This window comes from Protopterus annectens, chromosome 13.part0, assembly GCF_019279795.1.
Source record: "Protopterus annectens isolate FY-2018-M chromosome 13.part0, PAN1.0, whole genome shotgun sequence".
NCBI classification, from domain to species: domain Eukaryota; kingdom Metazoa; phylum Chordata; order Ceratodontiformes; family Protopteridae; genus Protopterus; species Protopterus annectens.
The window spans coordinates 1186734384-1186747758 of NC_056747.1; the positions used below are offsets into that span (position 1 = coordinate 1186734384).

General features: G+C 39.6%; 1 protein-coding gene across 9 annotated transcripts in view; it reads right to left on the bottom strand.

Annotated features, from left to right (window-relative positions):
* MAPT (microtubule associated protein tau) overlaps positions 1-13375 on the bottom strand; it is a 1213302-nt gene that overhangs the window by 105011 nt on the left and 1094916 nt on the right. For all 9 annotated transcript variants that reach the window (XM_044055189.1, XM_044055186.1, XM_044055188.1 and 6 more), the window contains one exon: positions 12114-12195. In XM_044055189.1, the coding sequence (XP_043911124.1) occupies positions 12114-12195 (82 nt within the window). The remainder of the gene's footprint in view (positions 1-12113; positions 12196-13375) is intronic.

Here is a 13375-nt window from a genome sequence, read left to right on the forward strand (position 1 = left end):
TAGACTTGTGCTGCAAATATAGACCATACAACTTGGTTAATAGCCTAGTAATCTCCTATGAACCTTTACCAGCTTTTATACACTTAGAAGTAGGTATGAAAAATATAAGTATTGTGTAATTTTAAACCAGCCTATTCAAGGCAAACAACATAAAGAGGGCCGTAAAAAGTGCATCTTAGAACAGCAAATGCCCACCCCCACACACTACTACTGATTAGGTCAAAATAATCCTAGTTAAGGAAAACACTTCCTATCTATTTGTAACCCACATTCCGAAATCGGGTATTAAGAAAAGCATAACATACACATAAAAAGGCTGACTTTTAACTAAATTAGCTTTCGGCTAACAAATGCAATAATGCCTTCATCAGGTCTGTGACAAGAACTAAAATCATACACACAGGTCGACAAGTAAAAAGAGTATACATAGCTATCTAACCTTAAACATTATCTAACTAGAACATTATAAATATAAATATATAATCTAACTGTATCTAATATGTATCAGTGTGTATAAAAACAAAGTTATTTATAGCTCAGAAATAATTATTTAAAAAAAAAATATTTTATTTACAGCTCAGAATAAATAGTGCTTTGCAGTTAAAAAACAGACAAAAAAAGACTGTCATGTTTACAGCCTTATCATATGATTTCAAAATGATACAATAACTGGTAAAGACGACTTACAAAATGTATCTGGTATAAGACCACAAATGGGTGACTGTGTACATTGACATACTAGGATGTACAGTTATCAAGCACCACCCACTGTGGCTACGCTGAGGTTAATGAGTGTCAAGTGCCACCCACTTAAATCACAATCACAACAGTGTTAAGCAAGGAGCATTAGGATTAGTGTGAGGGATGGATTTTTATTGTTAGTAAGGGTTTTTTTAGGAGTAAGGTTAGGGACTGGGTTTTAGGATTAGCGTTAGAAAAAGGATTTACAGCAAAAGACAGAGAAGGGGTTTTAGGGTAAAGGCAGTGCTTTCTTGTAAACAAGAAAGGTGGCAGTATGCATACATTGTGTGTTTGGGTCAACCCCCCCCCCCCCAAAAAAAAATACTACGTTTTCCCCAAATCCTCTTTCATGAAAAAATAAATAAATACAATCTTCTCCCTTAATAACACAACAACTGAAGTCACTTCTCACAGCAAATTATTAAGGATGATAACGGATAATAATCTTATTCATTTGTGCTCTTTTTGAAGGGGTGTGCCAATGCCCTCTCTCCTTTCCCCTCGTTGATCACACACAGTGTACTTAACTAGTTTACAAAGTGAATAAATGTTCCATGATTTTTGCAATTTGTGAAATTGCTGGCCATAAATCACAAGAGATGCACCCTTTATGACAATCTGCATATGCATACAATAGAGACAGAAATAATAAAGAAGTAACCTAGAAAATGAAAGTTAGGAATATAAAGACGGGGTTTTCAGGTGAAGGACATTTTAGATTTTCTATTTTTAGTTACAAACCTTGCAGATATACTATGAGTAATCAGTGGTATGAGGTTAATTAGGTTAAGAAGTAAAAAAGATATACTGTCCTGCATCCCTGCCACAGCAGCCCCCTGCCAGCCATTCTAGTGTTCCATTACTTGGCTATTTCTCCGCAGTTACCACAAACACAGTTCAAACCAATCATTGTGCATACTGTTTTCTTATTTACTTCTTAATTATTACAGATATTGAAATAAAATAACACAAACACTGATAACCGTTTGCTAAACAATACAGTCTCACAATGAAAACAGACTTAGCATGAGCAATAAACATATCTGCCACTGAAGCTCACATTCATTGAAATGGCATTAATACCCACATTCAAAGAAAAGGGATCTGGCCAGTGGAGGATTATTTATCTTTGGATTGTTTTGAAAGTATAGGCTCCTTGCACACATTTTAGGGCCATGCATACATGCATGTATTCTTCAGTTCATCTTCCTGATTGTATTAAATTACATACCTTGTATAATACAGCACCACTTGTTAGAATGTTTTAAATTTGCAGTTTTGAGCATTGTTCCAGTAAGCAATGAAATAAAATGTAGGAACCAATAATGATAAAACTACCAGTTTCAGAAAATTTCAACCATAAAAGGCCACTCAAACTTCTGTCATTACAGTCCACCAATATCAGTCAATAAGCACACTCTTCACAGAAGTAAAAGTCATCCAAATAATTCCCCATTAAAGAGATCTGTAACCATCTAATGAGTTGCTGCTAGAAAACAACTTTACATTTCAGTGTTTCATCTACAAATGCAGTGTCTGGTGCCCTTGAAGAACTAATTGCCTGTATTGTGTTTGTTACATTAAAAAATGGTAAGCTGGTAATACTGCAATAGGGAATGACTGACAAACCAACAAGTAATTATGCTACTACCACTGCTTTCAAGTTACACATGGAAAACAGACCTAGCATGAGCAACAGCAAATTTCTCTTCCCTTCAAACTCACAATTCCATGAAAATGCACTGAAAATCAATCCCTTGAAAAATGCACTGAAACCCATAATTCCCTGAAAATGTAGTGAAGCTCCAACTCACAATTCTCTCAGCAGTCTAGTAATTGGCATAGAGGATTCAGGCTCTTGTCTCCACTGAAACTCACAATTTCTTCAGCAGTCTGGTATAGAAGATTCAGGTTCTTGCCTCCTGAAACCAAGTTACAGGGTCAAGCCTGATCAAGTTAACTGACTAACCTGCCCTCCCTCAACTAGAACATTACATACCATATCACACACACACACACACACACACACACACACACACACACACACACACACACACACACACACAAACACACACACGCGCGCGCACACACACACACACACACACACACACACACACACACACACACACACCTGTCCAGATTTTCACAGAATGTACAGATTTTTGCCTCAAATTTTTGGAGTGTTCCTCAAAGTTATGGTTTTCTGGCAAATCACTGGGAAGATCTGAGGACTGCAGTCACTAAATAATGATGTACATTTGAGTTTCAGACTTTATCTCCTTCAGAAAATACATGTTAACACAAATGTTATTATTCTAGCAATATTTAAAAACTGTCTTTGTCTCCCATTATATCAGGCTTTGTCCAGATTTCTTGCACTTAAGAGGTTGACAGGTATGCACCCCCCCCCCCAATCTCTCACACAGCAACACACACACACACACACACACACACACACACACACACACACACACACACACACACACACACACACACACACACACAAACACACACACACGGAACCGCTAGTTTAAATTATATATACATACACACGCCTACTCTCACACAGCAACACAAACACACCTTCTCTCTCATACAGCAATAACACACACACAAACACACACACGCACGCACACACAATCTCGCATACGAACTGATCAGCTAATTTAACTTGCATACACACACACACACACACACACATGCACACACTTTCTTTCTCATACAGAAACAAAACCACTAGTTTAAATTGCACACACACACACACACACACACACACACACACACACACACACACACACACACACACACACACACACACATTCTCTCTCACTAACTCACTTTGCATACATACATACACATATATACACACAAGCACACACTCACCTTCTCGGAATGGCTAGTTTAAATTTGACGCATTGTCCGTGTGTGAGATTCATGCATGGTTTTCCTTAAAGAAGAAGACGTGGTGCCGGTGTGCATATTGTCACAAAAAAGACCTGGGTAAAGGATAGTGAAGGGGTTTATGGTTAGAGATAGGTTTTAGAATTAGGGTTAGGGAAGGTGTTTTAAGGTTAGCAATACAGTTTTAGGATTATGGTTATGGCTAATGATTTAGGGTCAGGGGCAATGTTTTACGATAAGGATTATAGTCAGGATTTGGGAGAGATGATTCAGGGCAGTTAATGGCTAATTAACATTCTATAGCTGGCACCCATGACTGGCAGCCCATTCCTAGCCCATACCTGTGTGAGGCAAGATAGTGGCTCCTAATCAACACAATAGCCCACAAATTAATATGGTTTCATAAAGAGGTTCACACTTGGTATAGTAACTGTCACTGTTAGGCTTCTGCACAACAAAATCAGTTTCAGGAAGATTTGTTTCTTTTCTGGTTAAGCAACCTACAAACTGGGATATTTTCTTCCAAGTTCTTCAAAACCAAGTCTGTACACTTTGTAACTACTGATGAAGTTAACTATGTGTACAGCAAATGCCTGGGGACTTGTCTTATTAAATAACATTGTGCCAAAAGTATGCATTGTTTCTGTCTATTAAACGCTCAACAGCTGATGCAGGTGGTAGCAATGGAATTATCACTGTTCCAAATAAAGATGAAGTACGCACTGAATGACAACATTTTGACAGGTTCCTGCCTGCAGCAGACAAACCAGGTATCAGGATAATGCCACTTGCTCAACTACCTGGATGAACAAAAGCACTTCAGAGTTGTCTTGCCTTAGTCTTTAACTTTAAAAGGACAGTACCTAATTTAGCTGCATGTTGTTCAGTGCTTATTGCAAGAAATGCATGATGATGTATTAGTCATTATTTCCTTTCATGAGGCTCACTACACAGGCAAGTGGTAACAGGAAGCTGACTGTTTAGTTCTGCCTTCTATGTGACTAGACTTTCTATGATACTGGTATGAGATATTCTAAATACCAACATGTGCTGCTACAAGGAGTTTCAAGTACCAATATATACACAGCAGAACACTCAGCATGCTGCTGTGTATGCTTACACAAATTACCGCAGAACGGTGGTATTAGTGAATGCCCCTCATCTTTGGTGGAAAGCTTTATCAGGAATACTTAGCACCCTTTTTTATCAACTGGTCTTAAGTCAAACAGATCACAGAAGCAGTGTCCTTGCTGAGTGCAACAGCAAGACGTACCACTCTCTCAACTTCATTTATTTTAAATAGCACAAAAAAAAGGCTGATCAGCAAGTGTTCTGTTCAAGTGACATCAGCTGCAATATGTTTACTGTTATTTTGCTACATATATTCTTTCGCTTTCTATGTGGTGACCTGGCAATGCTTCCAGGCCAGTAGCCATAGTTTGTATTTGTACCTTCTACCTGAATAATGCAGTACCCATCAGACACAGAACTACCAGGAATACTGCAGAAATATAACACACCACAGTCAGTACATTCATACAAACAATATCTCATCATTTCCTGGTAAACTTTTGCTGATCTAAAAATGTTAATTCTTTACTTACTGCTTTGGTTGATCATATTGAAGGTTTTCAATATTTTTTTTTTATTAACAGATAGACCTTTACCAAAATACCAAACTCCTAACTTACATGTCGTGTCACACTGCTTCCATATGCTGCTTTCATAGGTCAATTAAATGAACACTTCTGGAACAGCACCAAAGTAATGCATATTACAGACAGAATTAAGTTACTTAACATGTAACAACTCAATCAAATACATGCATGTGGCCTGAAAACGAAAGTTATGTACTTATAATGATAGATCCATGTTTTCTGATTTTTGTCCGGTTCAACTGTGGGTTGTCAGATATGATGGGCTGTAACCTCAGCACTGACTGGAAGATTTCTGCATCAGGGCTCTGACTCCTCCCCTACCCATAGTTCCTACAGCTCCACCCAACTGCCTCAGATCAAGTTTGCCCATAGTGGTGAGTTAATCTCCATAATGATAATCATAATGTAACCCTGAAAACCTGTTCCATACCACCGCAACATACTAATTACGTGATATAACAGAAAGAGGATTTGTCATATAAGGACAACCAAAGTGTGGTCATTATAAGGTCAGCCATGACACTTTGGAAGGGGGTTGGAGGGAAGGATATTAAACCAAACAAAACTCAGCCAATATGGATCTATCGGTACAGTAAGTACATAACGTTCATATCTAATATTGTCTATTTTTGTCCAATTCAACTGTGGGACAGATTCCCAATCACTAAGTCCTGGATGGACTCATGGAAGGATATTCCTCAGAATGGTGGAGCCAAAGGATGAGCGGGCCCTAGACTGCTCATCCAAATTATAATAGGATAATAGAAGATTACTAGGCTATCGACCCGGAGGTCATTTTAAGCCTAGCACTTTCAACTCAATGTAATACAGTAGAAGTACTAGTCAATTGATGACTGCCCATGTCCAGGAGGGTTGTGGGCGCTTATCCCCGGTCAGAATTTACTGTGACTCATCCACTCATCCAGATTCATCTTGAACAGAGTTATAGAGGTGCTTTGTTTCACATGAATTGGTAGCCTGTTCCAAAGATGAGAAATGAGAAATAAAGGTGTAGGCTGTAGACCAAGTAACTACTGCACAGAGGTCATCAATGGAAAACCTGTTAGCAAATTCAGCAGAAGTAGTAACTACTCTTGTGAAATGTGCTTTTGGTTTAACTTGCAAAGACAGACCTCTTTTTGCAGATACAAAGGAGATGCAGACAGAAAGCCACCTGGAGAGTGTTACGTTAGATAGCCTTTCTCTGTCTATGTTTTGAAAAGGCAACAAATAATTGATCCAATTTCCTAAATGTCTTGTTCTATAGAGGTAAAAATACAGTTGATGGTGAACATCCAGCAAATGCAATTGATATCTACCCTTGTTGGAAAAACATGAAAAGAATACAGGTAGGGTGACCCTTCGATTTAAATTAGTTTCTGATACCACCTTTGGAAGAAATAAAGTGCTTGTTCAATGAGAAACCCTGTCTATATGAAAAATCAAACAGAATGCACTACATGACAGTGCCTGCAGTTCAGAAATTCTTTTGGCTGAAGTTATAGCCAGCAGAAAAATAGTTTTCTAAGTAAAGAATTTCATATCAGCTGGAAGCTGCTGGTTCAATAGGAAGCTGTGTCAAAGGCTGTAATGTAATGGTTAAATCCCATGGAGGAACAGGATCCCTAATGGGTGGTCTAAGAAGAAAAGTTCCTTTTAAAAAAGGTTTTGAAATCTGCAGAGATGCTGTAGAGGAGTTGTTTGAAATTGCTGCTGGCTGTATCTTGATTGTGAAGTAGATGGAACAAGCATGAAACAATTCTGCAAGGAATTGCAGAATAGAAGGGACCAGAGCTGAAAGGGGTCTAGACCTTTGGATTTTGCCCAGATGGAAAACCTCTTCCATTTACTGTAATAAAGCTTTGTAGTGGAAATTTTTGAGAAGCTGTGAGAATGTGGACTATAGAAAGTGATAGCCTGGTGTCTCTGTCTAACGTTACAAATGGAGGAACCATGTGGTTAATCTAATGGACTTCTGATTTGGAGCAAGCAGTCTGGCAGGGTGGGATAGCAGGTTTGCAAAATGATTCAACGTCCAAGGAGGATGAACCAGTAAAGGCCACAGGAAAGGAAACAATGTCTATTGAGGCCAAAAGGGGGCTATAAGGATAAGTCTGGCCTTGCACATTCACACCATCTGTATGAACTTGTTCATCAGTGGCAATGCAGGAAAGGCATACAGGAGACCACTTAGCCAATGATGGATGAGATTCATGACTGTCCCTCTGCAGGAACTATGGCAAAATAACTGCTGCACTTGTAGTTTAGGAATGAAGCGAAAAGATCTCAGCAAGGTTGGCCCCAACAACTGCAAATCTCTGTAGTCACTGCTGGGTTGAGGGACCACTCGTGAGGCATCAGAATACATCTGCTTCACCTGTCTGCTAGAACACTTGAAGTCCCTGGAATATGCGTTGCTACCAGAAAGCACTGGGAAGACATCAATCATTGCCATACCCTCATGGCTTCTCAACACAAGGGGTAAGATCATGTTCCTCCCAATTTAAGTACCAAACTACCAACATATCATCTGCCTGTGCCGCTATTACACCTCAGGGGAGAACACCCTAAAATGCCTGCAATGCTGGAAGGACTACTCTCATCTCCAGAATATTTATGTGCAACTTTACCTCTATCTGTGACAAGGTGCCCTGGACAGTCTTCCCTTCGAAATGCCCCCTCACAGAAGGGAAGCATCCATTCTCACCACTGCTGAAGGAAAATTTCTCATTATGAGAAGGCCTTCCATCCGTGATGGTGATGTTATCCACCACGATATGTGTTTACTGCATATTAGCATCAGCCTGATTTTAGTGTGTAGGTGACTGTACTTCTGCAACCATTGTACTGCTAAGGTCCGTTGAAGCACCCTCAAATGAAATTTTGCTAGCGGGACTAACAGAATGGTCGAGGCCATAATACCTAGCATTCAAAGAATGAGTCTTGCTGTAGGAGACTGATGTTTTAAGAAGAGACGAGGATGTCAGCTGAAGAGACAAGAGTTTGTGATGGGGTAGGCTGACAAAACTGTGAGACAGTATTCAGGTGGCATCCTATGAATTCTATGTTTTGCTTTGGGTCAAGCTGACTTTTTGGTAGATTTACTGTTATGCCTAAATGGTGAAGCATTTGAAGCAAGGAGTCTCTTTGTTGACACAACATTTGCTTTGAGGCAGCTGTCAGGAACCAATCATCTAGATATGGGAAAACCTGGACCCCTAGCAAATGGAGTCATACTGCTATCATCTTTATAAACATCTTGGGGACTGCAGAAAGACCAATGGGCAGTGCTCAAAACTAGAAGTGATTGGTTTCCAACCTGAAATGAAGACATCACCTTAAACGTCTCTCTATCTTTATGTGAGAATATGTGTTCTTGAGATCTATCAAGCAAATCCAATCGTCCTTCCTCAAAACAGGCAAAATGGACTGAATTGTGACCATCTGGAATTTTGTGTGCATCATAACTTTTTTAAATGACTCGGGTCCAGAATAGGTCTGAGGTGTCCTGTCTTCTTTGGAACTAATAAGGCCCCTGAATCGACTCAGGATTCTTGTTGGTTTTTAGGGACTGGCTGGATGACTCTTTTTTTCTAGTAGCTTTGAAATTTCCACTACTGATCCTGTTAGCTGGGTGGGATGTCTGGAATGGATTTTTTTGGTCATGGAGTATGGGAAAATGGAATTATGCAGTCCCTAGAAATAATGTACAGCACCCTGGAATCTGTGGTTATGTCTTCTCAGGCTATTGAGTGCAGAGACACCCCCCCCCCCACACACACACAACTGCCTCCAAAGTGCAGCAGTTGGGCAACCTTTCAAGGGCGATAAAAGGGTTTCTCTGAAAACAGCTTTCTGAAACCATGATTCTGTGGGCCACTTCTGCCTCTTGGACAATATCCATTTTGATATCCTCCTCTGCCATGAGGTGGCCTATCACTAAAAGATTCTTGTCAAGACCCCTGCAATTTTCTAAACCACATCTTTTCCACATTCTCTGATTCCTGGAAAAGGACCTCTGTGGAGTCAAAAAGCAGATGCCTAAGCACACAGGGTCTTACTATCTTGCAAACTGCTAGTTAGATTGTCTTTGACTTTTGATCCAAACAATGTAGATCCATCATAAGGTGTAGGGGGTGTTTATAAAGGATGTCTTGAAACTTTCTGCAAAGTCACAAAGCTTAATGCCTGCTGCCTAGCTTAGACATCTGCTGCATTTGAAATGAGTCTCATGGCTACCTTAGATGATGACTGTAAAGTCAATAGCTGGAATGCCACTTGCCAAGTAATTGAGCTCCCTCAGGGCAAATAATGCTGAAACATATGTCTGTTTCCCAAAATGATCCAATGCTGTGGACTCTCTATTTGGAGGATGAGCTGCTGAACTCTCTTCCGACAGCTCTTTATTGGTGGCTGCAGCTACCACCATCGCGCCCACAGAAGAACCCTTGTTCCAGTGTTTCCTATCAGAAGCTGCTGATATCTTGTCAGGTTTTCTTGGGATAGCCTCCATTATGTCAGGATCCTTTCATGTCCATTGGGCCATCAGGTCCACTAATAGATCAAAGAGAGGGGCCCATCCAGGATGAAGATGGGCCAGAATCAAAAGCCTCTCAAAAAACAGAATCATCAGGAGAAAGAGAACTGGTGTACCATCCCCCTTCTGCTTCACTAACTCCAAGATTTCACCAAAGGTGACATCTTTAGGGCGTTCTGGGAGAACCTTCTCCTTCCTCTTAAGTCCATGTCTTCAGTGACTGGATCTGGGGAACAGTCAATATGCTTCCACTTGCAAGTCTGTTTTTGGTATACCTGCTCTGTGGGAAAATCAGAGAGTTCCAAATCAGACTGGAAACATACTATGTAAATCTCCTGAGACTTTGGTACTGATTGTTTCTGTTGAACAGATTGACAGTAACATCCAGATTCCACACAGGCTTCTGACGGAGCCAATCTAATTGAAGATATCTTCTCCACAGCAGTTGACATAACTCTCTGAAAGGCTTCAAAAGCCGATGATGCTATCGACTCCTATGAGATCTGCTCTGACAAAATCAGCATGGACCCCTTGAAACCAACAGGCATCGACTCCGAAGCCAATCTCAGTGCCAAACTATTGAGTGCCTAAACAACAAGGAGCAGGGACAGCTCCAACAACCTCAGCAGTCAGCCCTCCCCTTGCACTGTGACACAGAGTCCTTGGCTCCAAACAAATCTGGGCCAAAAGAGAGACAGACCATGCTGGAGTCAAAGGGGTTAGGGCTCTTGGGTCTGACAGTTATGCTTCAGTGTAGACTGGTGCCAAAATCATTGATTCCAATGGGCAGATTGGCATCGGACAAGGTAATGGAGCAATGATTGGACCTACACTCAGAACCATCTGAAGTGATGGTACCAGAGAACCCAAATTGGATCTGTGCTCTTTGAAATCTTCTAATCCTTCTGTTGACATACTGAAATGAGAAAATCCTATAGGATTGGATCAATGATGCCAATGAAGCTGGTTTAGATGGTCTCCTTTCTTGAAGGACTGGGGAATGTAATCTGGGGCTTACCTATTCTTGTGAGAACCAGGGCCAACTAGCCAGCAAATGGCTCCGAGACTCTGATGGATCTGAACATCTACATTTCTTCAGATCAGGCCCATATGCTGGAGCTGGATCCAGTGTTCTTTTCCAAGACTTCTCAGTCTCTGTTCTGTCTTGTTTATCCTTATCCACTGTAGTCTGTATAGATTTCTCTTTTTCATTTGGTTTCTTCTCCTTGGTGCTTGAAGAAGAGTTAGAAAGGATAGACTGAAGAGGAAGAATTCCCTTGACAATTAGCTTCTCCCTTTGCCGCAAAGCCCTTGCACTAAATGAAAAACAAGGTGGCACTGCTCCTTCAGGGCGTTCCGCTCCTAAACAATAAGCACGCACTTACAGTGCGGGTCCTGTGCTACTAAACCAACTTCTAACCTAAAAAGCTACAACAGGTCTATGTCAGATGATCGACTTTGTAACTCAAAAAAATATCTAAGAAATTATAAGATCAAGTTTCCGAAAACTTGAAAGTCAAAATAAATAAATAAATAAATAAAAACAAACAAATATACTTTTTTTACATTTTTGCAGGGGGCAAGCCCCCCCCCCCACCACCATGTCCCTTACAAATTATATATACCAGCTCCAAGATCGCACTAGTAAAAGGGTAAATTTCCTAATCGTCACTGTACAACAATCACCATTCAAAAGCTTTGAGTTTAAAAAAACTTGATCGTATGTTCTTGGCAATATGACGTTCGAGTTTCTGAAAACTCAATCAACTGATAGGAACCCAGCTACAACACCTAAGGCTCCTCCTATAAGACTACAAAAATTGCAAACTGTAAAACTACAAACTATAAATATCTATAGGGGAGGAATAAGAAAGGGATATTTTCACAAGTGGAACAAATACAGAACCCTCAAACATGCGTCTGACCTCTTCCAAGGCAAACAAGATCTGAGGTAATTAGGTGGAGCTCTAGGAGTTATGGGTAAGGAGAAAATCAGAGCCAAGATCGGACCTTGCTGGATCCAACAAACTACAGTTGAACTGGATAAAAACAGACAACACTGGATCCATAAGCAAATCCTCAGTGAATTCCTTTAATATGAGCACACGGTTACAAGACTGTCTTAATAATCACTTGCTGTTTTTCTCAATTAAATGTCTATGACGTTTACAGTTTTTAACATTGTTTGATCTAGAAAAAAATAACTTCCCACAAGACATCCCCCTCCTGGATGGTGGACTACATTAGAACAGCTTATATTTTACATTTGCAATTACCTGGCTTATGATGAATGTTATCCATAGAGCCACATTTGGCTGTCACACGACTTAGGTTAACTGGCTTGTGAACAATCTGCACCTATTAAAAACAACACAATGTATACTAAACAAAGGAAAAATACCCCTGGAACTTTCAAGAGACTACATCTGTTTCTTGTGAGACAAGCAAAGATAAAGTCCAGGTATCACTATTAAAAAGTGTGATAAAAATTAAGAAAAATAATATAAATATACTGCTTTAAACATAAATACAGTATCGACAACCATTGAAAAAACATGCAAGATAAAAATGCACTTGAGGTAAAGTTATATATTCTAAACGTGCATAGAAACTGTTCACAATGTTTGAATAAATGCTTTATATGCATCCCATTGTAAGGGACTATGTGGGTCTGTTTCACAGTAGCTCAAGTATATTTACGCATGTATGTTTATTTTATAACCAAGAATGGTGAACTCATTTAGTTCATACCAAAACCAAAACAAAATATCTTAACACTGAAGTCTGACAGTTGTAATTTGAAATCAAAAGATCAGTGGCTCACTTCACATGCAGTGAAGTTTCTTTATCTTCTACGACGCAGGAATTTGAAAGACATTTTTCTAAACCAGACCCTTAACAAAGATCCGTAATGTTTTACTACATAAGTGCAAAGAATTCCTAGTTATTTTAGTGTATGTTTTTAAATTCTTTGTGCTACAACTTCTCGTTCCCATTTCTGCAATATGGAATCCAACAAACTTGACTGTAATAAAGCATATGTTTCATATTTAAGCCTATCACCTTCTGCCAAAAGTGACAACTGAAGTCTCAGCTTCCAAATGTCATCAAAAAGCATATTGATCCAGCAGCACTGCGTTATGTTGAGGTGGGAAACAAGGTAGTTCTTATATTCATACTATAGAAATACTTAGAAAAAGATATTATAGAAAATGTTACAGAAATAATTCAAATACTTGCTTCTGTACGGTCATCCTGACTGCGATATGAAACAGTTCCAAACACAGAAATACACCATGCTTACTGATGCAGTATTTTTTAAAGATAAAAAGACTGTACATAATATCCTACTTAAACATTTCTATGGTGGCACTGTGTTTAGCTTAATATGAAGAGAATACCTCCAGTTTAAAGTAGCAATGAGAGCATAATCATTAAACAAATGTTCTGTGCTGCACATCTTTCCTAGCTCGATCCCTCTGTCTAGCCAATCGGTACAGGTCCTTTTCTCCCTCCTTAGTGTCCAACCTTTCATACA